The 17,032-nt window shown below is 32.6% G+C and overlaps 1 protein-coding gene across 1 annotated transcript; it reads right to left on the bottom strand.

The window, feature by feature from the left end:
• Positions 1 to 1,412: 1,412 nt before the first annotated feature.
• Positions 1,413 to 4,358, bottom strand: LOC145598930 (11-beta-hydroxysteroid dehydrogenase A-like). The gene is made up of 6 exons (XM_081655333.1): positions 4,176 to 4,358; positions 2,659 to 2,851; positions 2,465 to 2,550; positions 2,119 to 2,250; positions 1,852 to 2,013; positions 1,413 to 1,703 (listed from the first exon to the last, which is right to left on the bottom strand). The coding sequence occupies exons 1-6, from the start codon at positions 4,356 to 4,358 to the stop codon at positions 1,413 to 1,415; spliced, it is 1,047 nt and encodes a 348-aa protein (XP_081511459.1).
• Between the last annotated feature and the right edge of the window lie 12,674 nt (positions 4,359 to 17,032).

Consider the following 17,032-nt stretch of genomic DNA (forward strand, 5'->3'; position numbering starts at 1 on the left):
ATAACATTGAGTAGTTCTAAAATAACATGTTCAATAACAATAAATATCATGTTCAATAACTGGAATAATATGCTTCTATTTTATGTTTTTGTGTTATTTCATTTTGTTAACTTTTTATTTCAAGAAATAAATTATACATTCGCTTTTTTATTTTTTATTTGTTTATTTATTTATTTATTTTTAAGTTGAGTTTCCAGCCTATTTATTAGATTTGGATTGGAGTACAATACTAGGTACTCCAGAATACATAATACTAATTGACAAACTATGGTTAAAGTAAAATTTGTAAATAGAACTCCATATCATTTATGAAGTATAAGTAATTTATAAAGTAAGATACTACACTAATATTTACAAGTGGCTCTATCTTAGCACTATACAGAAATGTCAAAAGTTAATATTAGGTCACTAGGTAGTACAAGCCAACAATAAACCAATGCAACTTTGAAGAGTGGCCGATTTATGAATAAATATCTTAAAATGCATCTAGTACAGTCATTCGGACATACAGGCCTTATTTGTTTTTAAAACAAATAGGATTAATTGGGTAAATTATACATGTGTAAATGTATTAATTGAGCGATACTCCCTCCGTTTTTTTTTATATACATCACTTTGACAGTCGCACTATTCACATACCACGGTTGACTTAATTTTTTCACCTCTAAAAAATGTAAATGTTATTATATTATATATCATTATATTCATTATAATGTCTAGTTTCATAATATAATTTTGTTACAATTTTTACTAATACACAATTAAAGATATCTATGGTCAAAGTAGCGTCTCGGTAAATATATTAGTCAAATTGATATATATATATATATAGGGAGTACATACTTTGAGATATTTTAACTAAGCTATCATATTGAATTGAAAATTCAGATAAAAAAAAAAAGAAAGAAATACAAAGAGTACAAAATATGAAATACCTCCATAACTAATTAAACATTAAAATAAAATAATCAGTTGAGTTCGCTCAAACCAACTTTATTCCAATATATATATATATATATATATATATATATATATATATATATATATATATAAATATAAACAGAGGGAGTGCATACTTTGAGATATTTTAACTAAGCTATCATATTGAATTGAAAATTCAGATAAAAAAAAAAAAAAAAAAAAAAAGAAAGAAATACAAAGAGTACAAAATATGAAATACCTCCATAACTAATTAAACATTAAAATAAAATAATCAGTTGAGTTCGCTCAAACCAACTTTATTCCAATTATACCATAAATGTTGCCACAAAACATTATTAACTATTGACACTATCTGCATAATTTTTAGGATGACTTACATTTTACATAGATGAAAGATTTAAGATATCAGAACACAAAAACCCAAAACCATTTGATGTTTACTCATCTTGAGAATTCAGCACTAAAACCCTTCACTTCCTCTTAATATCAGCAGACTGGATACCAGAAGGATATAGCATTGCCTGCGCCCCGGGAAAATCCACAGCATGTTTCCCCATTGCTCCTGTTGGTGTATTATCCGTGCTTATAAGGAACATCAAACGATATGCCCACTCGAGCACCTCAGGGCATAACATCTCTAAGAAATAAGTCACTTTAAACCATGCTGGGACTGTCACGTATCGATCACCCCTGCATACACTGCGAACGATGGACTTCGCTGTCCCTTCAACCGTTCCCACTGGTATCACATTCACTTGTACCTGCATATTACACAAGGTCAATTGTATACTCATAAATCGCTATATACTAGTATATCATTAGTACTAAATCAGATATTCTTTAAGATTTTCTTGTTCAATGTTGTACTTGCAAATTAAAAGATTGTTACACTAGACATGCTTAGCATACATCTCTTAATTCTTGATCCACTTTCATGCCACTCTCTGTCCAGACCTTGCCCTTGGAAAACTCGGACTCTATTATACCGGGTGTAACAATCGTTATCTTAACATCGGAACCTAGTTCCACCCTTAGTGTCTCAAAAAACGCCAACATTGCTGCTTTGCTTGCCTGTAATTTTGTTAGAAGCAGAGTCAGTTGATCAAATGGCAATAGATTAAAATATTGAAAATTATTGAACATTCTTATTTAGAATTCTAGCAAAAGTATATGTACATTGTAGAAACTCTCTCTTGGTACAGGCATCCAGGACGCTGAAGACGACATAGCAACAATTTTTCCAGCAGTTTGTTTGAGGTAAGGGATTGCGAATCGTGTCATATACACTGAACCCCAGAAATTAATGTCCTGCATCGTCATCACAATAATCAATTTAGACGAGGAATTAGCTGAAAACTAACAAGAGTACTACTTTCTAATTTTATGTCACATTACTAGTTCAAATGACACTATTAACGTCACAGCTGAAGGATACATGTTTCATCGTGTCTATACTAGCCTTAACAAGTTAACATATAAGGAATTCGTGTTCTTTTTTCGAGAGTGCAAGAAAAAAAATTACCATAACAGGCCTCATTCTGGTGACATCTTCTAAATCGTCAAATTGACTGACCCCGATAATGCCAGCATTATTGACCAAATGGTCCACTGCATTAAGAAAGGCAAACTTGTTAACTTTCACTACTTCAAATGCAATATTCACAACACAAAAATGATCATAATTTGAATACTAAGAAAATGATTTCGGTTTCATACATCTTCCGTAGTGTCCTATGGTAGCCTCAATGATTCGGCGACAATCTTCAACTTTGGCAACATCACCAACCACCACTATTGCTTCGGGTGAGCCCAACTGAAGACATAAGTCAGCAACTTCATCTAGGCTTCCTTGTCTTCTTGCTGTAAGCACTAAGCAAGCACCTCTTTCTGCATATTCATACGCTAGATGCTGTACCAATATCGCAAAATTAATTCAATTCACCCCCAAATTCGTCATTATGTTCCTACGACAAAGTACTAATGTAGCCACAATTAAAATCAGGTTTTGGACACACACTAGAATTATAGGAATGTCTTTTACTCTCTTATGACCGGAGTAGGTTTCAATTTTTGATTATACAGTCGCATTAAAGTGATTAACAATCTAAGCAAAATGAGTTTAAAAAAAAAAAAAAAAAAAAAATCTATGCCTAATATATACTCTTTCAAAATTACATAATGTCTCAGGGTGACGTGGTAGTTAATTATGTTATACGGTAAATACAAGTTTATTTGCCAGATAAACAGATTTTTGTTAAATTGGTTGCATTTCTATAAGTATATTGAAAAAGCGTGATCATTTATTCAGTACTTTTAGTGAGCTGTCTAATTACTGTTTGCAACTTATATTTACTGTTTGGTTAGGAAATTACACATGTACCCCTCAACTAGTACATGAAAAGACGCATGTACCCCTCCACTGGTACTTAAAAAGACGATTATACCCCAGATAAACAAAATATGGGAATTAAGTGGCACAGCTCTATGTTATATGGATTCTTCATTTAACTTCAAGTACTCATGTTGGACTTTGACACTCGAACATGGATATAACACTTGAACACTTTATATCTAGTTCAAAACATTTAACATTTTTTTTTTATATATACTTCCTCCATTTCAAAATAAACTATTTAACTATTAACTGGCACATTTGTCAACTCAAAACTTTAGCCAAATCTTTAATTTGATATCCAAAAAATATACATTGAGTCTTTGACCTTAAACTCTAACAAATATATATCTACATGACTATTTAAATCTAACATCAAAATAAAAGTTAAATTGTGCACAAACATTAATAGCCAAACGTAAGTTCTTAAAGACCAAGAGCTAGCTATGCAATTGACTAATTGATTATAAAACAAGTTACATAGTACAAATAATGTAAGTTTTACGAAGATATGTAAGGTAAGGACTATTAAAGCACTGATTGGGCAATATGTACAACATACATATATGTAAAATTGATTAGAACATGGAACTATGGCTATGCATTCATATATTAACTTTGACATTCACTTATCAGTTATCACTAGTGTGTATAGACAATTTGTCATGTATACTATAGCAATTTTGATACAATTTTACTAAACTAATTGTACATAATTATTACACAAATTGATGATTTAAAGTTCAAATATAAATAGTGTGAAAAGTTGATCATTTAAGAAACAGCGGAAGTACTATAATTATACAGCGTCAATGGAATGAAATAAATAAAATAAAGTTACCTCGCCAATACCAGAGGAAGCGCCGGTAATGAGGACGACTTTGCCGGAAACATCTTCAGGGAAGACGGAGGAGAAAACAGACAAGAAAAACTTGAGAATTTGAAAAGGAGGCAACAAAAAGCACAATGTTATAAAAGTAAAAGGAGGAGCTGCAAAATTCAGGAATGTATTTATCAACTCCATAATTGATAATTCACACCCAAATTATAACTAAAACAATAAAGAGAAAATAAAGAGAGAAATTTAAAAAGATAAAGATGAAGAAGAAGAGTGCATACTTCTATAAGGGTGAGGAAGGGAAGCGGTGGAGACGATGCATGTTGTGGTCGACTGATGGCGCGATTGCATGGATTTTTTAGGACACGCGTGGACATTGCTCTTTGCCCCCACATTTATCTTGCATTTTAGTTTGGTGTGCTTTCCAGTTGTATGCTTGTACTATGTCAAATTTTATCAATTGTTACATGTTTTGTTTTATTGTACATGTAACAATTGATTATTAGCCCGTCTTGTACTTCGTATGTGACTAGTCACATCGTATGGTCATTTATAAAAGAACAAAGTAACCCCTCTAATATTGATTAAGTAACCTTTATTACATTATGAAATAACTCCTGTCACATGGTGTGACCAGGTATATATAAAACCTTGTGTTAAATTAATACTTACTCTGTTTTAATTTTATTTCCACATATCTTTGGTCACTTTTTTTTAGGAATTGGTTACAATAGTTAAACCAATGACTTTATTAAAATAATTTTATCACAACGAAAAGAAAAGGATTAGATACAACATGTATTAATTATTTTGATTAATTTATCTACCACTCTTTTTCTCAATATGTGTGTCATACCTGCCTAGTTATCCATACCCGTTTCAAACTCGCTAATTTCTACTCTCTCCGTCCCCGAAAGAACGACCCATGTGGCCTAATTTTAGTCTAAAAAAGAATGACCCATTGCATTAAAACACCGACCAATTTGCAACAATATTTGTGCAAAATTAGCTTCCCCATACTAAAATTTGATTTTCCATGTAATTTTAATGCTTTCTCTCTCTATTTTTTTACAAATCCGATGAAAATTTATATTTTCAATATACTTTTACTTCTTTTTATTTAACTTTTTTAATACCCGCGTAATTAACCCAAATGAGTTGTTCTTTCGGGGATGGAGGGAGTACATCTTTTAACCAAAAAAATGAACATAGTACCACATATTATTAATGTGCTTAACTATGATATCCCGCAAAGATCGTTTAGATACTAAACATGGAAGGACTATTAGACGTTCTTTGTCATCACGGAAGTAACCTACTAATAATTGGACATGTATGTTACTATCATAAATGATCTCTATTTGACATGGCATAGCTAAAAGTACAGAAGGTTTATTGTTACATGGTCTCATTTTTCCTTATTATTCAAACATCCTTTTAATAAAATAGAGTTTCAAGCATCGTTCTTGTTCAGAATAACATTGGTATTTAGAGAGCCACAAAGGCGGGTGATGAGAATCGATCCCAAGATCTATTAGAAACGGGAGGGGAGCTCTAACCACTTAAGCTATCCCTCACTCTTGGAATAATATTGATGATGTCAAGGCAAATGTAAATAATTATTTGAGTAAAGTAATGCCATGTAAAATCTTATTAAAAAAAAATTGTGTGCATTAAAATTTAAAGCGAAAAAACTAAAAGAGCGGGAGGGGTAAGAATCCAAAACATCAGCATGGGGAGGGATTTAGATTTTAATAGGGAGAAGAGGTAGATGGGGATATTGTTTACATAAAAGTAGAAACAACCAATTAAATTATGCCATGTAGGCTAAGTGGATAATTTGAGTACTCCATAGTTTACACAGATTAATTGAGAATATTGGCAAGGATCCTCATACAAGGAGAAGAGTAAGCCCAAAGAACTAAGGAATAGTGCCTTGGTGAAATTAATTCCAAAACCTCATAATTTGTGTCCTTGCCACTAAATTAAGTATGAATTGAATTGTTATTTTTTTCGAGATATTAATATTAAAAACTAATATTTCTTGAAATAATTTTTGTTGGTTTTTGTAGACGTCGTTTGAAGCGCGCCTACGTAAAAAGCATGTTGTGAATATGCTTGGCACTCATAGGAAGTGGGAATTGACATATACGATTAGGGACACGATTAGGGACAAGGAAAGTAGGGAGCCGCCAACAAGTTTTTAAGGAACTTGTAAACCGTTCACGGATCATAAAAGGCAACCACGATTAAGGGACAACGATAGGCAACAACGATTGACCCGTGAAGGTTACACCCCATTCATAATCTATGAGATTACTAACTCCATATGGTTCGGAACCACGAAAGGAGGATCGGGGATGATGGTACGAAGTGAGTCATGGAGTCACATTCGCCCGTATTGGCCTCTACTCGATTCTTATTATGAAAAGTATTCCTGCGAACTCAAAGGCATGCAAACAAAGATTCAATTCGCTCCAAACTATTATTATGCTAAATTGGTTGAATATTAATGCACACATAATTCTAAAATATTAGTGATCACTTGATTAAATAACAAGATTAAAGGAACCAAAACCGGTTGTTCAGATTATCTTATTAGGCGTTATTTTCAATTACATATTCCCTTTAACATGCAATATGGTGATCAAAAATAATAATAGAATCAACATTAATATTGGAAGCAATTCAACAATAATAGAGTTAGTCAAATCAAATAAAAATAACCCTAATCATGATACTAGCAATAAGAAAATAAAATAAGTAATTAAATTAATTAATTACTCACATTCCGCGCGTTCCTTTAAATTGCTACATCATGAATAAATTGTTAGTAACTTCAATAAAAAATAAATCAAATTGAAATTAAATTAAATAAAAGGTAGAGTTGATTTGGTCCAAACCCTCAGTTAATTCTACCTTTCACGCCTTGGTTTAAAGTGCTTAGGGGAAGAATGATGTAATTAGGAATATAGGTTTGAGGCTTAGAATATAAGAGAAAGAGAAGAGAATGATTTTTTTTTGGTGGAAAAGAGAGGAAGAGAGAAGGATTTAATGATCAAGCTTGTTGATGATTGAAAAAGGGGAGAGATGACCTCTATTTATACGGAAAAAAGAGGGGTCGAATCAAGAAAAAATAAGAATTCGAATCGGATAAAACTCTTGCGATAGACAGCAGTTTTTGCGGTTTTTGTTTTTATCATATCTTTTGATCCAGAAATCGGAATAAGATGAATAAGATATCGTTGGAAAGATCTTGAAGTCTATTTTCTAACCCAATTAGAATAAGATTAAAATATTTTGTAGAATAAAAGATATGACCGAAATAGTGGGACGGTGTCAGTTTTGGATATAGTTTCGTATTTCTTTCATATCTTTTTCGATATCTGACTATCTTTGAACGTCTTTCAATTTGAATAGAATTAGGACTTTCAAAAAGAAAAGTTTTATTCTATTTCAAACTCTTTAATTTTATCTTTTCAAAAAGGATAATTAAGATATTTTAGAAACTTATAGAAGCTTCCAATTAATCCTAATTGGATAAGGAGTGGGATTAAATCCTTTGGACCCTCCACATGATCATTGGGTCGTAGGTAAGGTGGGCTTAGGTTCGGCTTAGACTCAGTTTAGTATTTTGGCCATAACTTATTCGTTATAACTCGGATTTGGGCTTATGATATATCGTTGGAAAGATCTTTTCAAGCCCCATCCAAATATTCAATCATTGGACCCAGATTATGGAACAAAATAAACTGATCTAAACATTTTTATAAAAAGGACACGAAATGAATGATTTTAAAGGACATGAAATAAATTATTTTGGGTTTAAAGGAACGAAAAGAGGAAAATAAGTTATGATTTGGGAAAATGGGCTATGAATTGGATTGGTTTATGAAATGTATTGAATGGAACATGGATTTAAGCACTCTAAAGATTACATACTCAACCCGACCAATAATGGCGGTGAAAAGTTGTTCATCATCGGGTTTGGTTTTGGGGAGACATTTTTAGGTGTCTACAGTTTTACTCTACAATGACTGGAAAATGGATTAGATAGAGTATTAGGTTTTTTTTTTTTTTTTTTTTTTTTTTTTTTAAATTCCAAATGGAAAACGAATTGATCAAAATTTATATGAATTGTAATTATATACGAAATAATTAACAACAAAAAATACTTTATAATTTGTGGTTTTATCATTAAACAGATAATATTATCTTTCTTAATTAAGATAAAACTATTGCTTAATTCATAAATACCATACTTATTTCAGCATCTTAGCTACAGCTACAAATGTAAGTGAGCTAAGTACTTAGTAGCAGCTAACTAGCAAAATCAACAAAGTGACATACTAGCTACTTTATCATTTGCCACTTTTGTGCATAACTTTACCAATAATAATCTACAAAATGTAAATCTACAAAAAAGATTATCCCTTGTAATAATATCTCAATAGCTACAAAGTAAAACTTCATGATCAGCTTCAAATCTGATTTGCATATTAACCCTAGCAATAAAATCATCTGCCCTTCTATGCAATTCATCACTTGACAATAACTCATGAACAAATTCCTCCTTTTTACACTCCAACACTTCCTCAATGAGCTCAATCTCCTCCTCCTCCTCATCATCATCTCCTACTTCATTCTCCTCTTCATCGACTCGACTCGATTCCTTCTCAACTTCCTCAGCCTCAATCTTCACCACCTCCGCGATCTTACATTCAACTTCAACCATTTTTTCTTCTTGTTTTCCCTTCTCCTTTTGGACTTCAACTCGGTTGATTTTTTGTGGACTTGTGGCTTCTGACCCTTGATAAATCTTTGACTCACCCAAGAGAAAGATAACAATAAGATTGCCAATAATGAAAAGGGACTTCACATTGAAGAAAAATGACAAGACTGTAGGAAGAGAAACACAAAGAAAGGATTTCATAGATGAATATAGAGAAGGTAACCAAAATGGACTAGTACAAAATATACCACAAATTAAAGCTACAATTGGATAAAACATTAGGGTAGTCTTAATTTGTTGTTGTTTATATCTTCTTAATGCTAGGATTTTTTCTACATTAATAGAATCCATTTTTTATTTTGGGAGGGTGTAATAATAAGAAGATGAAATTGGTTGATTGACTGACCTTAGTGAAATGAAAAAATCTGGCATTTATAATAGTGATATTGGGGGTATTGGTGGTATACAATAATACAATAATACATCTAACTTTCACGTTAAGTGTACGTGGATACTTTTATTGTATGGGGTAAGGTGATGACTTTTTGAAAAGCAAGAAAATAAAATGGTCCATCACTCCATCTGTTATTTTGTTTAACTTTGGACAAACTCCTTTTTTTTTAATGTTGTTTTCTTTTTGGTTAAATTTTCTTTCTTTATTCCACAATTTCAGCTTGATGGTTTTACATTGATCTTTGCTTAATGGCGTGGAATTCTACCTAGTAGATTTACAAAAAGGCAAGAATTTTATGCTTCATTTTTTCTTTTTCATCTTGACCATCTTTTTCTTTTCTTCTTTACCAAATTGATAGTATGGAGTAAAAGTGGTCAATGGGCCGGGTCAAACACAGCCTAACTTGACCCATATGGCTAATAGATCCACCGAGTTTGGCTTCGACAAATATGATATGGCATGACTTGGCACAACATGAGGTTAGGGCATCCACAATAAGAGGTTTGTCATTGGGTTTGTAAGAAAAATTTTGAGGTTTGTTGACAAACCTCTTATTGTGGGAGGAGCAAAAAAAAGCAACAGGTTTGTATATACAAACCGGTTCATCTTGCTCCAAATGTCCCACTTTCTCCTTTTTTATTTTAAAAAAAAATTATTAATCTTGTTAGAGACTATTTTATTGTTTAGATAAATTTAAGGAAAAATTGTCAGTAACTACACGCTTAATAGGGGTATTTGAAAACAACTACCCACTAAAAAATTTTATCAAAAAAACTACCCCCTAAATTTAAAAAGTTAGAGTAGCACTACCCATTTGCATTTTCCGGCGAGAAAGTCCGGCGTATGGGGCCCACTTTTTCAATTTTTCTTCTAAAAATTCCGAATTAAAGAAGTGAAAACAAGTAGGGTATGCAATTCATAGGTAAATCTTCTCTTTTAATCCATTAATTATGAATTTTGATGTTAGGGTGTAACGATTATGAAAATTAGGGTTCTTAGAAATTGGAGATAATTTGAAATTGGTTGAATTTGTTGCTTTTAATTTAAATTGGTTAACCTTGAGTTACGAATTAAGGTCTAATTTGTCATTGCGTCGTGTCTTTTCAGAGAAAAATTGAAAAAGTGGCCCACGTGCCGGACTTTCTCGCTGGAAAATGCAAATGGGTAGTGCTACTCTAACTTTTTAAATTTAGGGAATTGTTTTTTTGATAAAAATTTTTAGTGGGTATTTGTTTCCAAATACCCCTATTAAGCGTGTAGATTCTGACAATTTTTCCTAAATTTAATGAGTTGTAGGTAGGTCCCATATAGCTTTGAACAAGTTTGTTTATTGTTAATGAAAGGTTTGTTAAGTGTGGAGTTTGTATGATGATGATGTGGCAAGTAAACAAACCCTTTAGAGGTTTGTTCTATTGCTCATGCCCTTAGATGTTATTGTATCGTAGATTCATTTTTTCGTACCTAGTCCACTTCAACACAACCCATATAACTTGATACAATTTGTTAAATCCAGCCAATACGACCCACTTAATATACGAACCTAATCCACACAATCCATTACGTGATTAAGGTTTTTTTCAATTTGTCATCTCAAACAAACTTTCATGATTAAGGTTTTTTTTTTATTCACTCCTCTCACACGAACTTTCGTGCTTAAGATTTTTTTTTTTCATTCTTTCCTCTCACACGAACTCTTGTGATTAAGGTTTTCTCATTCTCTACTCTCATACCAACTCTCATGATTAAGGTTTTTTCATTCCCTCCTCTCATGAACTCTCGTGTCTAAAATTTTCTCATTCTCTGGTCTCTTCTCACACGAACTCTCGTGCTTCTCCAGGTGTTGATCGAGAAGTTTATACTTCAACATCGTTAGTTGATTGTAATATCATAAATGGTAGTTGTATATCACAACTTATGACTTTCTTCTTTCTTCTTTTTTCTTAAATGTCGCCATTTAAGCTTTAAAGATAAGAAAAATTTTAATTTGATCCACAATTGAATTTCATATAGCACTAAAATTTACATAAAGTGTACTCCTCCGTCCCTTTATTAGAAGCCTATTTATAGCATTTATTACTCCGTATTACTTACATAATAAAGAGATATAGGCTTCTCATTTAGGGATGGATGGAGTAGTAATCATAATCATAGAGAAAATATGTCATTAAATTAAGATATTTATTTTTAATAACACAAAAGGCGCCGGAATACAATTCGCTTCTATGATTATTCGATCAAAATAAAATTATAATTAGGATTGATGTCTATTACCAAAAAATATATAAATAAAATAAGATAGGGTTTTGATTCCTAGCTTTACTATTTTGGTTCTTCTTCATTCTATAATATTCTTAGCAAACGTGGGATTACACAATGTGTGACTGAAGCAATGCGAAGCTTCTACTTTATAGTTTAATTGAATGGCTTGATATTCTTTCGACTATTCAAAAAAGTTTTGTTGATCACACGTACAGATTCACAGTACCACAAGTCCACAAACTTTTCTAATATACTAATACTTCTATTATATGATGACAAGTTGACGACTAGTATATTACTATATTATACTTCACATTAATGTACTACTCGACTTGATACTTAATGGTTGTCACATAGACATTTCTACAATTTTAAAAGAGTTTATTTGAACTAAAAGTCTATAATTTTCATATGACTATGAAATGTTAATTTTTTGAAACTACGCTGCCTACGCAAAGATGAATCCAACAAATAGCTCTCATGTGAAGAATTTTTTTTTATTTTTATTTTTTTTAATGTGTATTAATGAATAATAATGATTAAAGTTTCTCTTCAAACATACGCTTAATGAGAAAAACAAAAAGAAATAGAGATGTGTATAACATAGTAAAATGCACAGTACTTAGTTTTGGCTGGTTTAAAACTATAGTTTTCCTAGGCACTGGTGCTAGATTGAATCAAGCTAGTTAGCTAGATATGCATGGGCCTGGCTTGATGCACATCCCAAGCTCAACTCAAAAAGGTGCTCATGGCCTAGGCATGGCTTCACCCTCCCCTTGTATAGCTATTTTCTTGATGTATAAATTTAGTTTCACTTTTTATTGTCCTTATTTCGTGTCAATTTTTTTTTTTTTTTTTTTTTTTTTTTTTTTTGTGTTCCTTCCGATTCACCCTTTGGGCTAATTCGGATTCGGAGATCAGTTCTGGATGGTTGGGTTTCAGTCCCCTCTCAATTGCTGTTGCGGGAGATCGGACACGTGTCATCCCTATCAAGTGTAGTCCCAATCACCACTACACCAACAACCAATTGGTATTTCGTGTCAAGTTGTGTCTAAATGTAAAAACTTAGTGTTTAATAGTGTTGTGACCGATCTTGTGTTGGGTTCTGTTGTGTCACATTATTTGGCAACCAGTTGTTCCAATGCCAAGCCTAAAGCTTCTTATTACCTTGAAAATATAAGAAGAAAACACTGTATAATTAGGAATAACGAATGAATATGAAAAGTTTAAGTCAGATTTATTGATTGTCAAGGGGAAAAAAAAATAAAAAAAGTTGTAAATACAGAAATTTTAAACTATCGTCATTCAGATCCATGAAGATGGTGGTTTTGATCAAAATCACCTTGGTCTTACAACTTTTTTTAATGTGCCAAAATGCTTATATATATAAAGTTGGTCATTTTAATGGTAACCGTGAACATTGAAATATGAACACACCACACCAATATATGTATTCTTGCATTAAAATTCACAACATTTTGCCAGAAAATTAAAATTTTAGTTAATTAAATTTTTAAAAATCCTACATCAGTATCAAGACTAATATACTGACCACATTTCAATATGATAGAGTACATTAGTTCCAAAAAATCACGACCACATTTCAATACTATTAGCACAATATTTACAATAACCTAGACCATAATCAACTAAGCAAAATGCACAAAATGCCAAAAAAATGAGTAATGTTGTACTTTGTGTAATTTTTTTTTTTTTTTTTTTTTTTGGGAAATATGTTGAGCTAGTGCATTAATCAATGGATGAAGAATCCAAAAGTACAAAATGCCAAGAAATGAGTAATGTTGTACGTATGTGTAAGTTTAGCCTATTCACTCAGAGTGTACTTCTAACTTTTGATATCTACCTTAACAGAGGTGTCAAAAATTGACCTAAATCTAAAATAAAATAATCAACATAATTTAAAGTTATTCGATCTAAACTTTGATCTACATATGGACACAATCACACAACTATTATTACACTTGACCAATTCAGCACAATAAAAGAGAATAATGACTAGTCTTTTACTTGTAATTGCGAAGAAGTTGGTATACATGCTCGTATTTTAATTTAATTTGCAAAGTAACATTGATACCTTGAAATCAAATACGAAGTAATAATTGTGGAATTTGATTCTTGCCTTTGTAATCTTGTTTCTTTTCCATTTTATAACATCTTCTAGCAACGTGTTTTACATTACACCATGTGTTAGTGTAAGTGAGTAACAAAAGCAGTACGATGGTTCTACTTTTTAGGTTTGATCTTCTTAACTTCTTTTGATAGATAAGAGCATATATCAATAAAGATTAAAGAAGGTATCACAACCTTCTTAGAAGGCTCTCACCTAGGCCATTAAAAACTTAATTAACTTACTTGAATCATTCCAACCACAATATTCCTTTAATTACTTTTGCATTCATTTGTTAAGCTTGTTAATTTGTGAAGCTTTTAAGTGGTCACGTGCAAGTCACATGACTTTTTGTTGCCTACAAAAGAAAAAGTTAATGGCTAGAATTCGATCAAAAGACCCTCGCCACAGCCTAAGTGGGATAAAAGGACCTTTGGTGCCACTTTTTTTCTTATAACAAAATCTTTACCACGAAGTGATCTATTCAAAAGCATCTTTTTGACAAATTTTCCTTAATTTAATGTATCGTTGTCACGTTCTGTTGGGGTTGTTCATCCCAAGTTCCACATGGAAAGAATAAGGATGTGAAGTGTTTCTTATAAGTAAGTGCACACTCCATTAATATGAGGCCTTTTGAGAAGGTGCCCAAAAACAAATCTATGCGGGATAGGACCAAAGAAGATAAAATCATACTAATGTGGAGTGGAGTGGAGTGTGCATGCGGCCCGACTAGGTGGGTGACCCGGGCCAAACAGGTTCTTTATAATTAGCTTTTACCAGAGTATAATGTAACTCTCTGAGTATGCATTTGTGTCTACGAATGTTAATTAAGATTATAGCCTTATAGCTCTATTCAACGATACCCTCTTAATTCTAGTGGCTTTTGAATTAACAATTAATATACTTGAAAACTTAAATATTCTTAGATAATAGTAGTAAAAAAAACCTCAACTTGAGTTGTTGCATCCACTTCCTACATAATGCTTCCCTACATTTTGTTCACTCACTTATAACAAGTACCATTAACACCCATATAACAAGACAACAACCATTCTAGTAGCTAAATAAAATCCTTCAAATTTTTCACCAATCATCGATTAAATTGAAAATCTTGATTCATGGGTTTCCTTCATCGTCTTGTTGAGGAAGGCACGAAACAAATCAATGAAGCAATGAACAAAAAACTTCAAGAAACAATAGAAAAACAAGCTAAAAATTGTTTGAAACTAAAGAGAGAGATGAGAGATAGGAAAGAATTACCAAACTGATATTATGCATTTTAATAACAAAGTACAAGAGCAAATATATAAGAAAACTAATAACAACTACTTCCCTAAAACTAAGGGAGTAAACCCACGTCCAATGAATAAAACCTAGTCCCACTAACAATGACTCCTAATAAAATGCTAAATTAAACCCCCCACATACTTATTAAACTTAATAATAGCAACTACATCCACTACTTTGAAGCACACAACCAAGACACCCCCTTGCTTCAATGGAGTAGACAACTTAATTAATTTTTTTTGTTTTTATACTATACTAAACTTCAACGACCACATTACTACGACCGGCTTCAGCTTGAACACGACCTTGAACTCAACACAAACATTCATAGCCCCACCACAAACATGGCTTTAACCACGACATTTGACTTCTTGCATAGTCACGACGTCTTCGACTTTCTTCATCACGACCACGACTTGGACCTCGACTTGGATGATGCTATATATTCCCACGAACGCGATGCACATATTCATCTCTTTGCTACAGAAACTACGACCACAACCACACAACTACATACACTCGACTTTTCCATATCACCATGGAATTCATTTCTGACCCAAACATGAACACAATAATACTTGAATTTGAAGAGGTTTACATCATGACCACCGCTTCTACTTCCGTAGCCACCACGACCTCCACCTTTTTCATAACCATGACCACCTCGACGATAACTACGACCACTTGCATACCCACGACCGCGACAACTAATAAAATAAGAACCCATCGACCCATTAAACGCACCCATTTCTACAATGACTAAACACACAAAAAATAAAATTCATTCTGAAAGAAAAAAACTCAATTAATGTGTTTTACACTCAAACCTCACGACTCTTTTACTCACAAAAAACACGACTGATGATTTTAATTTGTTTCACTCACGACTTTTTTTTTCCTTCATTTCTCTCCCTTCCCAGATCTAACTTGAAGCTCTGATACCATGTTTGAAACTAAAGAGAGAGATGAGAGATAGTAAAGAATTACCAAACTGATATTATGCATTTTAAAACAATGATTCCTAATAATATGCTAAATTAACCCCCCCCCCCATATACTGATTAAACTTAATAATAGCAACTACATCCACTACTTTGAAGCACACAACCAACAAAAATAAGGGCTCGTATAATCAAGGATCAAGTAATAGTCATACGTATAATGGCTCATCCTCCCGTGCTAATAACTAGATCGAACACACCTAGCTATAATACTAATCAAATGTCACAAGAACTACATTTGAGTAACCTTCGGATTCAACTAGCTGATGATCAAATTCAACGAGCAGAAGAGAGATGTGACATGATTAATTCAATAGGATCCAACGAACATTATGTTTTCAAGGTGGAAAGACCAAGGCCAATTCGTAGTAACTATAGTAGTAATAAACCAAGCCATATTTCACAAGAACAACTGTTACGGTTAAGATACGACAACCCGTATCCAAGATCCGAGAAGCTCCTATCCTATCGTCCAGATGAGAACCTACACATGGAACATAGATTAGCTTACCCCGGGGTGGATCCGGGGAAAACCACTCCGATGACAAAGTCAGTAAAGTGTTTAAGAAGAAGATATGAAGAGAGAGAAAGAAGAGAGAGAGAGAGTAATAAATGTCAACCTTAATTATGGGATTTAACTTGTTGGTATTTATAACACTTCCAAATGACAGGTGGCTACATGGCATGCAGAGTATCTTGCGCCAAGTGTCCAGTTGCTGCTGCCACGTGCCGATCACCGACAAGCCGATATATCTACTTTATGTACGACCACCGACATGTTCGACATGTGTTGAGGATCCACACCTGTTTTTATAAAGATATCGGCATTGCTTATGATACCGGTTTCCATTCGATGTCTACCCATCTATAACTAACACTAAAGTAGTAACCGCAAATGTCATCTTTTTTCAAAATTGTATACATGGCGCTATCTCATGAAAAGATTTCCCGCTCAATTGATTTTTGCTTTTTTTTTTTTAAACAAAATGCTATTTAATT

The sequence above is a fragment of the Chenopodium album genome, chromosome 20 (assembly GCF_948465745.1).
Source record: "Chenopodium album chromosome 20, dcCheAlbu1.1, whole genome shotgun sequence".
Lineage (NCBI taxonomy): Eukaryota > Viridiplantae > Streptophyta > Magnoliopsida > Caryophyllales > Amaranthaceae > Chenopodium > Chenopodium album.

Bases quoted from the DNA above. Each gene is read 5' to 3' on its own strand.
- LOC145598930 (XM_081655333.1), bottom strand. From the start codon at position 4,358: ATGGAGTTGATAAATACATTCCTGAATTTTGCAGCTCCTCCTTTTACT. The intron at 2,014-2,118 runs GTACATATACTT...ACAAAATTACAG, and splicing joins CAAGAGAGAGTTTCTACAAT to GCAAGCAAAGCAGCAATGTT. The intron at 1,704-1,851 runs GTATGCTAAGCA...TGTAATATGCAG, and splicing joins TGGATCAAGAATTAAGAGAT to GTACAAGTGAATGTGATACC.